The 14,390-nt window shown below is 43.9% G+C and overlaps 1 protein-coding gene across 1 annotated transcript; it reads right to left on the reverse strand.

Annotated features, from left to right (window-relative positions):
• Positions 1–194: 194 nt before the first annotated feature.
• On the reverse strand, positions 195–9,153 carry cog7 (component of oligomeric golgi complex 7). Its single transcript, XM_076970363.1, has 17 exons — positions 8,733–9,153; positions 8,479–8,627; positions 7,278–7,394; positions 6,946–7,114; positions 6,375–6,457; positions 5,253–5,375; positions 4,925–5,123; positions 4,474–4,601; positions 4,165–4,319; positions 3,638–3,754; positions 3,473–3,538; positions 3,194–3,374; positions 2,934–3,074; positions 2,772–2,855; positions 2,574–2,688; positions 1,188–1,331; positions 195–669 (listed from the first exon to the last, which is right to left on the reverse strand). Exons 1-17 carry the CDS (start codon positions 8,896–8,898, stop codon positions 503–505), a joined length of 2,304 nt encoding a protein of 767 aa, XP_076826478.1. The 5' UTR covers positions 8,899–9,153; the 3' UTR covers positions 195–502.
• Between the last annotated feature and the right edge of the window lie 5,237 nt (positions 9,154–14,390).

Below are 14,390 nucleotides of genomic sequence, written 5' to 3' on the forward strand. Positions count from 1 at the left end.
GTTGCCAGGGAATCCCAGCAGTGATCAAGGAACTTGTGTCCCAGAATGTGTAGGTCATGTGAAATCGCCACTTAATAAAATAAATGCCATTTTTTGTTATAAGTTGAGCAATGAAAGTTGTACAATCTGATTGTGTTTCACAGTCATTTCTGTACTATATGGTGTAGAAGTCAATACTATATACCTCAATGTAATATGGTTTTTAACATTCGTTTATTCCTTGAATTCTTTTTTTGGGATAGTGGAAATACAAGACTGGTGTAGTGTTTCTTGCATGAAAACAAAGCTCCCAACAAGCTCGCCTGGGAAACATTCAAAAACATCCGAGTCAGACATTAAGCCACGATGGTATCACACTAATGCTTCTCCCCAACGGCCCCGGGCCCCTAGGAGACGAGAACAACAACGGCGAACATGGACAGTTTGGTCTCTGCATGTCAACAGCCTTCTTCAGAAGGACAGCGATGTGACAGCGGTCATTCCCCATGTCCCCTTCGGCCCGCTAGCAGTCCAGACCCCGCATGGCGGCGACGGAGGACGAGAGGCGGCGGGGGAGGGGCTTGGCGGTCTGGCGGTACTCTTCGGGTTTGGCGCGCAGCAGAACACCGATGTTCTGGAGGGTTCTGGATGTCTGCAGGCCCAGCGCGTCCATCACGTTGCTTAGGTAGTCTGAACACACACAGGTACAAAAGTACTTCTACATGTTTGACCATTACACATGCAAGAGAGGCATACATGAGGAATGCTGACACCAACAGAGCCCTGAGTGCTCTGGACACACCCACAGGATTTTTCACTTCTTTGTCTAAACCCTGTTCTCTGAAAGTACTGTCCCCTTTGTGGAGTGCAAAAGGCCATGAAAAAAATGTGTCAGTGTTGTTTACCAGCGAGATCTTATATTTAGCCTATATCTCCACGCCCTGTATCTTATTTTCAGCCTATTAATACATGTGGGTGAAACCTAACCTTCAGGCAAGGTTAAACTGTTCACAAATAAACTAACTGCAAAAAAAGCTATAATTACCGCAATTACAGTCATGCCTAGAAAACCTGAGAAAAGTAGTTCAAGAAAAACCCTGTTTCTAAAACATGCATGACAGGCTTCTAAGACATATAAAGGCTTATTAACAAATGCCACTATGAACCTTAATGACAGAGTTAATCCTGGTTTTTTTGGGGTGTAATACCGATGTCAGTAGCCAGCTGTTTAGTTGCGTGAGGACTCAGTTCTGGAATCTGCAGAATGACATCACAGTAGGTCTGCATGGTTGCCCTGGCGATAGATCCCAGCCAATAATCTGCAGTGTTCTCCAACTCCGGAACGTCATCACCTAAAGGAAGACCACATCCTTAGTGTCTATATGGGTGTGTTTTTGTGTGTTACTCTAGAGCAGGGGTACTCGAATAGAAATGATGAGGGGCCACAATTTTTTTTTTTCTTCAATGACTCAAGGGGCCATTTACTGGGACCGTGTATGATAACGTATCATAACAATATAATGTGTAACATTTATAACATTTCCTTTTTATTCAAAACAAAATATTACAAAAATTTTGGGCATGTCATTATTGCTCTGGTCGGTAAGCGTGTTGCTGCTGCTGTTTATTGTTGCCATGGAGGCAATCCCTAGCCTCGTCTTGAGATCACGGTGCGATTTCAAAATAAGAGCAGATAGCGCAATTTAAAAAACAAACAACTTTTCAACACAGCTCGTGGGCCAGAAATAGATGCCCAATGGGCCCAAAAAGGCCAGCGGCTGCTATTTGAGTATGGGGGCTCTAGAGCAGGGGTGCCCACAGTTTTCAGCTTGCGAGCTACTTATAAGATGACCAAGTCAGAAAGATCTACCGGGGTGGCGGCGAACATAATTTGTTGAGCGGGGGGGGTGGCGAACGTAATTTGTTGAGTGGATTGCAGATTGGCTACCGTGAATGTCAATCAAAATACAACCGTCAGTGCAGATGTGCGATTCATCTACTACTATTTTATGTGACGCGATCTACGCACATTCCTTCGCGATCGACCGACACTTCCTTCGCGATCGACCGGTCGATCGACGTAATGAGCACCCCTGCTCTAGAGGGTAGAGTTTGACTGTAGTTATGTTAGTTAGGGTTGCAACTAACGATTATGGTTGTCGAATAATCGATTAATCACCTACTTGGTTGCATAATTTCTCAACGGATCTTATTTAGCTATCAGCCGCTCGTTGTTTTACACATGTGCTAATTAACAATAAAGGCAATAAAAGATGAATACTTAATTCAAACATACATATTTGTAACTTTCCTGCTGTAGTTATGTTTACTTGCTTTGGAGGCTCGAACGCATTTGGGCATCTTCTATCTGTTTGTTGTTGCCATAGAGGCAATACCCAGCATCGTCTTGAGATCGCGCAATTTCAAAAATAAGAGCGGATAGCGCGATTGAAAAAATATATAACATTAAAAAAAAACACTTTTCAAAACAGCTCGCGGGCCAGAAATAGCGTGCCGCTATTTGAGTATGGGGACTGTAGTGTGTATACCTTGCTCTGGAGGGCAGGATAACTAGACTGTAGTTGTGTGTATACCTTGCTCTGGAGGGTAGGGCAGTTTGCCTGTGCGTAAGGCCAGTTCCAGTGCTGGATCCTCCTGAGTCACAAATGGCTCCAAATGCAGAGGGAGAGACATGATATACTGCCCAATCTACACACACACACACACACACACACACAGTTACCACTTCAGCATGGATAATGTATATTTTTGAGTACGTGTCTGTGTCTTACATTAGTAATGTGCTCCTGTGGTGAGAGGCTGAAGGTTGGTAGGTCCTCAGTGAGTGTTTCATGCAAACCAGTAGAACCACGACCCTACAGACAAACATTACCTGTTATTCACAGCCTACTGGAAACTGATGCGCGCGCACACACACACACACACACACACACCTGTGGCTTGTTGGCAAGGCAGAGCTGGTGTTTGATCTGCAGGAAGACCGAGTCAAAGGCGAGCTGATTGGCCTGCTGGTTCAGACGAGTCAGAGCAGCTCTGGTGTCGGACAGCAAGCTGGAGTGACCGGTGCCTTTCTCCTAGAAGGTGATGGACATCACATCACCACAAATCAGTGATGCAGATGTTTGACTACGCCTCCAGGTACGGCACATGTATTCTTATATTTGAAAGAAAGAAATTCTTCTAATGGACGAACCTTGAGGGTGTGCAGAGTTTCCAGCAGGTCATTGTAATCTGCTGTGCTGCTCTGCTGTAGGTAGTTGTACTCCTGCCATGGGTTCTTCTGGCCCCGCCTCTCTGCCCCGCCCTCCTGCAGACCACTCAGGCTACGTGGATTAAACCCCTCCCACAGAAAACGTCCTGCCTTTCCTAGAATCCTAACCATTGTCATGCAGAGAAAATGAAGGACATGACGATCTTTTTTAATTTTTTTAGATCAAAAACTAACGATCAAATTTGGCTGATGTCGTCTTACTTGTTTGATAACTGCTGCTCAAAAGCTCCACACTGTCTGAGAAGCTCTCCACAGGTGGCGATAATTCTAAACCAATAAAACGAAAAAATTAATAGAAAATATTCAAGAAAGAAATCAGCCTTCTTAAGCAAACTGTCGTGGTCTGTAGCACAACCTTCATCCCACCTCACAGAATTCTGGAAAGCCGTCCAATCGTCAGTGAACACCTCAGAGGTGGGTGTGTCCTCCAGCTTATATTTCCTTCTGATTGACTGAAGAGTGACTGAGAAATCTGACACGTATCTGCATAAGAAGAAGAGAAAAGGCAAAAATTATGTAAAAATAAATTTGTTGTAAAAACATTCCAGTGACTGCATGTCCTAAGTTGGCATGTTGGCATAATGGTACGGTGCATTAGGCTAAACTGTGGCCTAAATTTTGGCCTAAATCAGTCCCATAATAAAAACATGAAAAAGTCTCAAATCAGCATGTTGGAAGTGTGGGCAAAAACCCAGCAATGAAGCAGGTCACCTTGAGTGACCTCAACCAGGCAAACACACAGTGAAGAGAAGAATAAACTGTTGAATCTTTAGTTTGGTGTTTTAACTATAGTTTTTCACAAAACTTTAACACTGCATACAAGATTTTGCATGAAAACAAATGCACAAGAAACCAAGAGTAGCGTGTGTGTGTGTGTGTGTGTGTGTTCGTACTTGCTGAACAGAGCCCGCAAGGCTTGGATGAGGCCGTGCACTCCGAGGCCATCTGTGAGCTTCACACACCGATCTACTGCAGCTGCTGCCAGGGCAAACACCTTCTGCACCGAGTGTGTGAGCTCCAACACGCAGTCCAGCACCTCCCCACGCTCCTACACACACACACACACACACACACACACACACACACACACACACACACACACACACGGTTGGAACCTTTCTTATTTGAAGGTCTGTTCATCAGCGGTGCAGGACAAATAGATTTGCGTGAGCAGTTGCACTCGTGTGTGTTTGCTTACTTACCATCGGAACAGCACTGAGCTGAATCAGGAGATTTGTCTCCTCGAGGTCTCCATACTGCATCTGATAACTTTTGTAGGGTGAATATACAGAGTTCACTAGCTCACACACCTTCAGCAGGTTACATTCACCTAGAAAATTAGTTGGACACAGAAATGAAGACACGATTTTAAAAGCACAAGAAGCGTAAAGTGTCCATAATTCCAGCCATCCTGAAATCTCCATAAGGTAAAACTGAACATAATTCCAAAATGTGGAATTATGTGGAAACGTGTGGGAGACCACAGAACGCTGTAAAAGTCAGAACCAACGGGACCTGACACTTTGCAGAACTCTGTGCTTCAGCACTAAACATCCCACCAGGCTGTCGGGGGGGCACAAGGCACAGGCTACCGCACTGAACCTTTTGTTATTGGCAACACACCCACACCCACACCCACACACACACACACACCAAGACGAGGCTGCATGGCCGTCTCAAGGCTGTGGCTCAGGCTTGTCGCTGTCTGGTGGAGCTCCAGAAGCATGTCCAGGCGACTCTCCGCAGAGCACGCTGCCAACGCCGCTGCAATGCTTTCTGGGATAGATGGAACCATGGCACCCAGGGTCTGAATCAGCAGTACTGTGACCACCTCATAGGGGTTCTTAAAAACCTGCCCATGCACATGTACAGACACACACACACACACACATTACTGAAATGTCAAAACAGTCAACCCATGTTTTATTGCCAGAACCAAGATGCTAAGAACATTTCAAACGGTGTGTGTGTGCATTTGTACCTGACTGCACCACTGTAACTGTGAGTACCACGTTGAGAGGAGTGTGTCATAGAACTCAGAGAGATGCTGGTTCAGTGGAGCGTCGGACTGACACACACTCTCCCACACACTTAGCAACTGCACCTGACGCACACAAACACACCCACAACATGCGAAAAAGGCCAGCACTGTAGAACAAAAGGCTTAGGTAATGTGTGTGTTAGGGATGTCCCGATCCAGCTTTTTGAACTTCCAATCAGATACCGATATTTATTTGCACTTCCGATCCGATACTGGCCTATCCGAATATTAAAGTTTAAAGTTATTTAGCCAACTTACTTTGTTGTCAAACTCATGTTGAAAAGCGTTTTACTCTTGATAACAAGAAGCCAGCTGAATTAGGTGTATGAATACTACACAACAACAAATTAACAAATAGTCTATTAACATTAACATCCATCAGTGCACTTGAACAAGTGTAAACCAAAGCTTAAAAAAAATCAGTGCACATATCGTAAACTAATTAAAAGCAAAATGCCTTCTACTACACACTTTGCTGCTCCATCCCCATCTATACACTCCCTTCAATTCAAACGTTTCTGCCAGTGTTAGTTGTGTAGGACCTTTCTTTTTGTCTTCGGTTTTCTTTAGAAACTCATGTTGTTTATGGTGGTATTTCGCTAAATGCTTGATTAGATTGGTGGTATTAAAAGTTCTTACAGCTTTTCCACCACGCTTGACTTTACTGTGGCACATGTTGCACTCTACCTCTTCGTCATCCTTTAAGGTAAAATAATCCCACACAACTGACATTTTTACCGATAAGTTCAAATTTACACGGCGGTCCTAATGGTTAGGAGATGCCGCAGAGCTATATTGGGGAGACGCTATGCTCGTGTGCTGAAAGTGTGCTGGAAAATGCGGACCGGATTTTACGCTCACTGGCAAAACCACAGCAAAAACTGGAATGGATTATCTAAATGGGTGCGCTGGATCGGACTTAAAAAAAAACTGGATCGGGAGTCTGGATCGGCATTTTCTCGTGGCTGCCGATCCGATACGCATTTTTTTGCTAATATCGGCGGCCGATCCGATCCAAATATCGGATCGGGACAACCCTAGTGTGTGTGTGTGTGCTCCTACCTTGTGGCATTTATAGTAGTAAGCAAGCAGCTGAGGCATTCTGTCCATTTCAGTGAAAACGTGCACAAACAGCTTTGCTTGGTCTGAGGAAAAAAAACCCCAAAGGAATACTCAGAGACTCTGAGACCACTCACTACTGTAGCCCCAAAGATGAAGACGTCAAGCCACCTGAAGGTTTGAAAGCATGTGCTCATTTTCGCTAAGATGGTCATCACTGTGAGTGTGTGCACAGGTGTGTGTTACCTGTAGAGAGCACGTTGAAGGTATTGCTGATCTGTGTGTGTGTGTGTGTCACCTGTAGAGAGTGTGCTAAAGGTATTGCTGATCTGTGTGTGTGACCTGTAGAGAGCACGTTGAAGGTATTGCTGATCTGTGTGTGTGTGTGTGTGTGTGTGTGTGTGTCACCTGTAGAGAGCACGTTGAAGGTTTTGCTGATCGCTGTGTGTGTGTGTGTGTGTCACCTGTAGAGAGCGTGTTGAAGGTTGTGACGATCTGTGTGTGTGAGTGTCACCTGTAGAGAGCGTGTTGAAGGTTATGACGATCTGTGTGTGTGTGTGTGTGTGTGTGTCACCTGTAGAGAGCGTGTTGAAGGTTGTGACGATCTGTGGGCTTGCGAGAGCCTCGAGTCTGTTCTTCAGAGCCTCCAGCTGCACACACTTCTCACTGTAGTCTGGAGTGTCCACCAACATGGCCAAACTGCCCTGCATGGCTGCCAGCTTACTGCTGATCACAGCCACGTCCTGCACACACACACACACACAAACATACCCACACACACAAGCTGTAAAGTTAATTACACAAACCCAACAAGAGGCACACGCACACATGACCTCACATGCGCAATCACACATACACGTGCACGCTCACACACACATCCATGCACGTGCACACACACACACACACCTGTGTCTTGAATGTTTCCTCAATGTCCGCACTTAGTGTGCTCCATTTATCTGCTTCTTGTAGAGCTTCAGCAGCTAAATGCATCCTTGACTTGACCTGATCAATCTCCACCAGGACCTACAACACACACACATTAAATGCAAACTCGGGAACATTGCAAATACAAGACCCACAGCACCATTGCAATGGGTCCAATCAGTTGTCTTCTCTTCCTTACCCAGAATGCACCTTCCTTACAGAATCCCCCAGAATGCACACCAGAATCAGAGCCAAGGACTGTGTAACTGATCTGACAGGACGTGGTTTCTCAGTAACTGCAATAAGGGAATGCTTTTATGCTAGTGTGACGACCAACTGGATCGGATCCCATGGTGAATTCTGGATCTGGATCTACATCAAATCTGGATCTAGACCTCATCTGCTGGTTCTCAGCAGGTGTCCCACAAGGCCCAGGGCTTTGACCTCTTCTCTTGTCTCTCTATAATCCATGGGCACTCTAGGAGAGTCGATATGGCTTCTCAGGGCTTCCTGTTACGGTTATGACTTACTCATCTTCTCCTCCCTTCCCTCGGCCACCAACGTTTCCAGTCAGATATCAGCATGTCTAGATGATATCTCCCCTTGGATGGTAGGCCATCCCTTAAATCTGATCTTCAGAATTACAACTACTGCATATTCCAGGGAACGCCCAACCTCAAACATCCTCCGATCATAACCTTTGAAAATTGTGTAATCCTTGATGTGTAGTAAAGGACAAACCTGCTTATATTACTAGCATTACTGGACCAGGCAGATTTCTCCTGCACAACGTCGTGATGATTGGCCATTTTTTGTATAATCAGACTGGATGTCCAGTCCCCTGTTAATTCAAGGCTGTAATGCACAGTTAACATATTCCAAGCCAAACATGGACTAGAACTGCTTCCTGAATGCATTGGTCTTACATGGACTGAAGACACACTTCTTAAAAAGTACTTCAACAATCCACACTTCAAAGGCACATGGCTGATAACTAATCTTGCATTTAGTTATCTTTACATACTACATAAAAAACACATACGTGTTCCATGTTTGCATTCTCCTGCTCTGGGGGATCCAGACCAATATTGTCAACTCACTGGCTTCCATGGAGACAACAAACCACTGCAGGCTATTCTAAATACAAAATAATAATTTCCATTAACAAACTGTTGCTTGGTACCTGCATGGACTGCACCGTGTCCTGTTCAAATTTCCTTATGTCTTCTTTCACCATAATCATCTGGTCCTTCAGGAACGAAGCGTCCTGCTTCAGAGCCTCTATGTCCCTCAACACGCGGGGCATGTTCTGCAGAGCCTGGATGCTGCTCTCTGGAGACACGCACGCAGAGAAAGCACTCAAAAATGAAAAACGACGAGACATTAAAGATTATTTATTATTTTAGACGCCTGAAGGGAGTTTGAAGGGAAATGTACCTTCTATGGAGTTATTAACCTCTTGAATGAACAGCTGAAGCTTCATAACTAGAGTCGCTGCGTGCGCGTCCGCTTTGCCGGGCGCGTCTTTTTGGGCCACTTTAAACGCCCCGTTCACCCAGTCCTTCACATCGAAGTCATCCGCCAGAAACTTCGAGAAATCCATTTTTGTGGCTTTATACTGCAATATGGAGCATCACTTTTACCATCATTTCAGTCCGTTCTGTAATTTTTCCCCATTCCTGGTTTGGACACGAAGAGGAAATAAACGGCCCAAGAGAACGAAATGACCATAACAACCAGATACAATTCAAGTAAGGCGACCGCCTCCTCCAGCGTTAACGAGAACGAGAACTTAATCCTGGTTCAGAAGATGAGATGTTTGACTCCAACTTCCTGGTTGTCCCCAAGTTATCGCGCCCCCGCGGAAACACGACTGTGGCAAAGTTCCGCGTGATGGCTGCTGCTGGAGTAAAACACTCATTTTACGTCTCATATCAAAGAGGACATGCGACACGTTTTGAATATTCTAAAATATTTAGATATGGGGTTTCAACCCAAACGTATATCGGTAAATTGTTATTGATTATGTTGAATGACGCAGAATCAGACGACGTGGCTGAGTGTTACATTAAATATCGCACGTGTAGACCTCACCTGGTCGCCGCTTCCACTGAAATCGAGGCAGTGTCCCTGTTGTTTTGGACAGAGGGCCTTCATTAGCTGTGCAAATTTTTTGCCAGTTTATGCTCAAAATAGTAGATGTTTAAAAATCATTCCATAGAGTTCAAATGCTCTGCGCATATAGACGCTGATTCTCTATCCTTAAGTATTCTTTTATCCATTGATCTATATTAATATAGATCAATCATTGATCAATGCTTTTATCTATGCTACCAGCAGTATGTTAGCATTTTTACACGCTGACACTGAAAATGGCAAAATTCTTAATTCTAGTAGTCTGAAGGTCTTTTTTGAGGTCTTTTCCAGTTTGAAGATGAGTCAACTTTACAACTGTAGTATGCTCTCTCTCTCTCTCTCTCTCTCTCTCTCTCTCTCTCTCTCTCTCAGGTAGGCTACACCTTGCAAGTATCGAGTTGGACCTCCTTTTGTTTTCAGAATCGCCTTAATCCTTTGTGGCAGATTCAACATGGTACTGGAAATATTCCTCAGAGAGTCTGGTAATTGTAAAAATGTAAATGTGCCATATTTTGTCAATTGTGATTTTTACACCGCAATCGAAATTTGTCCTCCGCTTTTAACCCATCTGTGCAGTTAGAACACACACACACTAGTGATTACTAGGGGGCTGCGGATCACACGTGCCCAGAGCGGTGGGCAGCCCTAGCCCAGCGCCCGGGGAGCAGTTGGGGGTAGGTGCCTTGCTCAAGGGCACCTCAGTCATGGCCTCAGGTCTGGGAATTGAACCCACGACCCTCCGGTCACAAGACCAGTTCCCTACCACCAGGCCATGACTGCCTCCTGGTCTATATGGTCCATATTGACATGATAGCATCACGCAGTTGCTGCAGATTTGTCGGCTGTACATCCATGATGTGAATTTCGCCTTCCACCACATCCCAAATGTGCTCTATTGGATTGAGATCTGGTGACTGTGGAGGCCATTGAGTACCATGAACTCATTGTCGTGTTCGAGAAACCAGTTTGAGATTATTTGTGCTTTATGACATGGCACGTTCACCTGCTGGAAGTAGCCATCAGGATACAAAGGGATGGACATGGTCAGCTGTGGCGTTGACACGATGCTCAATTGGTACTAATGGGCCTAATGTGTGTCAGGAAAATATCCCCACACCATTGCACCACCACCACCACCATTATCAGACCAGGCAACGTTTTTTTTCAAATCTTCTATTGTCCAATTTTGGTAAGCCTGTGCGAATTGTAGCCGCAGTTTCCTGTTCTTAGCTGACAGGAGTGGCACCCAGTGTGGCTTCTGCTGCTGTAGCCCATCCGCCTCAAGGTTCGACATGTTGTGCGTTCAGAGATGCTCTTCTGCATGTCTCGGTTGTAACGTCTGGTTATTTGTAGGGTTGTCCCAATCCGATATTTGGATCAGATCGGCCGCCGATATTAGCAAAAAATGCATATCGGTATCGGATCGGCAGGCACGAGAAAATGCCGATCCAGACTCCCGATCCAGTTTTTTTTTAAGTCCGACCCGGGTTTTCCAGCGCACCCATTTAGATAATCCATTCCAGTTTTTGCTGTGGTTTTGCCAGTGAGAGTAAAATCCGGTCCGCATTTGCCAGCACACCTTCAGCACACGAGCATAGCGTCTGCCCCAATGGACCCTTTTCACATTTCCGGGTTTGGAATGCGGAAGTAAAAAATAGCAGGGTAAACTTCGCGGGTAGAACGTAGAGACAATATGGAGCAGCATAGCAAGTGCTACTGCAGCGTGCCTTTCTGCTCAAACAGCAAACGGAAACAACCAAACCTGAGTTTCCACGACTTTCCAAAGGACAAACATTTACGTAGTAAATGGATATCAGCTATTAGGAGAGAGGAAAGTGCCACATTTAAAACAGTTCTGTCTTCTGTCCAACTCAAAGCCTAAAATAAGCACATCAGATCCTCGTCAGTAGCTACAGTAATTGTTAAATCAGAAAATAAATAATTAGCTAAACAGCTAGCTTATGTTATGTGGCGTTACTCGGCGTAAAGTCACTGCTAGCTATATAGCTAACGCTAGCTAACTAGACTGGAAACCTCGCTTACTTGTATAAAAATAAGTACTTACCCTCGAAATTGAAGATGTATTCCTCAAAAAATAGCTTGTAAGCCATATCAGCCTTTGACACTTTCGCTACTGACACCTCATCTATGATCCGGGAGATGTCGAAGAAAGAAATCCGTGGAAGATTGTGCAAAGACTTAGTGAACTCCATTCTAGCGCCTCCGTGTTTACCCTGCTAAACTAAAGCGGAAACACGTCATCAAGCTCTGTGAAAAGGGTCCATTTAGCTCCGCGGCATCTCCTAACTATTAGGACCGCTGTGTAAATTTGAAGTTATCGGTAAAAATGTCAGTTGTGTGGGATTATTTTACCTTAAAGGATGACAAAGACGAAGAGGTAGAGTGCAACATATGCCACAGTAAAGTCAAGCGTGGTGGTAAAGCTGTAAGAACTTTTAATACAACCAATCTAATCAAGCATTTAGCGAAATACCACCATAAACAACATGACGAGTTTCTAAAGAAAACCGAAGACAAAAAGAAAGGTCCTACACAACTAACACTGGCAGAAACGTTTGAATTGAAGAGAGTGTATAGATGGGGATGGAGCAGCAAAGTGTGGAGTAGAAGGCATTTTGCTTTTAATTAGTTTACATATGTGCACGGATATTTTTTTAAGCTTTGGTTTACACTTGTTCAAGAGCACTGATGGATGTTAATGTTAATAGACTATTTGTTAATAGACTATTTTCCACTCAGATTGTGTGTTTTGCTTTTTAAATATAATTTACAATATTATTTGCACTTGTGGCTTTTTAATCCTTGGTTTACTGATGCTATTTCTGTTTGTTATTTAATATTTTGTTTATTTTGAGTTTATTAATTGCTAAATAAACAGGTCAATTTCAACCATTGTGTATTATTCAAACACACCTAATTCAGCTGGCTACTTGTTATCAAGAGTAAAACATGAGTTTGACAACAAAGTAAGCTGGCTAAATAACTTTAAACTTTAATACATGCTCGGATAGGCCGGTATCGGTATTGGCCGATATCTGTATCGGATCGGAAGTGCAAATAAATATCGGTATCGGATCGGAAGTTCAAAAAGCTGGATCGGGACATCCCTAGTTATTTGAGTTACTGTTGCTGTTCTATCAGCTCGAATCAGTCTGGCCATTCTCCTCTGACCTCTGGCGCCCACAGAACTGCCGCTCACTGGATATTTTCTCTTTTTCCTGACCATTCTCTATAAACCCTAGAGATGATTGTGTGTGAAAATCCCAGTAGATCAGCAGTTTCTGAAATACTCAGACCAGCCCGTCTGGCACCAACAACCATGCCACATTCAAAGTCACTTAAATCACCTTTCTTCCCCATTCTGATGCTCAGTTTAAACTGCAGCAGATTGTCTTGGCCATGTTTTTTGTAAGCACCTGCTCATGTGCATGCACTGTCATGCTCAAAGAAATCTTCCCCAGTTTGAGTTTTCTGATTTCTCCGCGTCCTGCCTGGTGTCGTTGTTTAGGTGATGCGCGTGTCGAACCTCTGAAGTGAACCAAACACATCTCACTCCGCTCTGTCGCCTTCATGTATGTTTTCAGCAGATCTCTGCCATATATTCACCAAATAAACATTGCAAGTTAAATAGATTGCGTTAAGTGTCGAATGAATACACAACCACCAAGTAACCCAATCCCATGAAAATATGCACTCAACTGCTAAAATCTAAAATACTTTTCATAGGAGAAAGCTTCTTTTCCCATACTGTCAATGAATTTTCCCCCAAAATAACCAGAAATCCTGTTCTGCTAAGCAAGCTCTCACAAGCATTAATTCTGCACATAAATAATCATATCTAATGTCTTATCAAATACGATCTCTTAAAATGATTGCATATACTATGGGCAAGGCAAGACCTGAACTAATCAATGAGTAATAACTGAAAAGGCCAGGGTTTCCTAAAGACATCGTAAAAAAATCTTTTCAAACTAGTAGAACAAGAATTACACTGAATATGCTCTCATTTAAGAATATGATTAATCATTTCTGTGGTGCTTTTGGGAAATGGGATCCAGTTTGTAATTAAATTCAGCCTTTTGGGAAGAGGCAAAGCATTCTCTGAACTCTGACTTTATAGATTCGTGTCCAATCTTTTTGTAAAAAGTATTTACACTTTGTTGTAGCGTAGGGGGAAAGATTTCAAAACATTTCCTCCGATAACGAAGATTCGGGTAGATTTGCAGACTTCACTGTTTATCACATCCAGGAAGGCTGTGCTGATTTAAAATGATAAGTGAGCTTAACATTTGCCAGTGATCTGACGTTTTTTGAATACAGTCCTTGCACCACACCAGACGCAGGGCATTCTGGATTCAGATAGTGTCTGGGACAGGAAAATTGACCATTGTCAACATTTCCAGGCACCCTGGGAACCACAGCAATGTCTGGGGTAAACGGACGAGCTCATTTGACCTTTTGCAAGGATTTGAGATGTGTTGGAGCAAACTCACCTAAAACTGAGGTCACAGTAGACTGACTAAAGAAGGAAGACTGATTTCTGACTTTGTGAAAAGTAAATCTAAAATTGAATTCTGTATATACATTTAAAATATAATAGGTACAAAAGTATGTAAAATAGTTTAGGATTGAATGGATGCGCTCAATTAAGGCAACGTTATTCACACACACAAGCACGCGTCTTAGAACCACGTCCAGATGGGCTGTGAGAACTGGAGAAGATGCGATGGCCTGGAGCTGCTAACATATCTGCTGTTCTATAAGTGAATACGAGTGGCTAAAATCACTCAATCGTCTCCTCGCTCACACGCACACAAATACGTCCTAGTGTCTGAAAGGGCTTTGAGAGCTGGTGGAGGACACTGGTGTTCAGCTGGGCTGTGGTAGAAGCCAACACCCACTATAGCACTTGCTACACGTCTCATGTCTGAGCCAAAT

This window comes from Brachyhypopomus gauderio, chromosome 13 (assembly GCF_052324685.1).
Source record: "Brachyhypopomus gauderio isolate BG-103 chromosome 13, BGAUD_0.2, whole genome shotgun sequence".
NCBI classification, from domain to species: Eukaryota; Metazoa; Chordata; class Actinopteri; order Gymnotiformes; family Hypopomidae; genus Brachyhypopomus; species Brachyhypopomus gauderio.

What these genes read in the sequence shown, in the direction of transcription:
- cog7 (XM_076970363.1), bottom strand. Translation starts at nt 8,898, where the DNA reads ATGGATTTCTCGAAGTTTCTGGCGGATGACTTCGATGTGAAGGACTGG. An exon ending in GGTTAATAACTCCATAGAAG is followed by an intron (nt 8,628 to 8,732) that starts GTACATTTCCCT and finishes GCGTGTCTCCAG; the next exon opens with AGAGCAGCATCCAGGCTCTG. An exon ending in TTGCGGGCTCTGTTCAGCAA is followed by an intron (nt 3,755 to 4,164) that starts GTACGAACACAC and finishes CTTCTTATGCAG; the next exon opens with ATACGTGTCAGATTTCTCAG.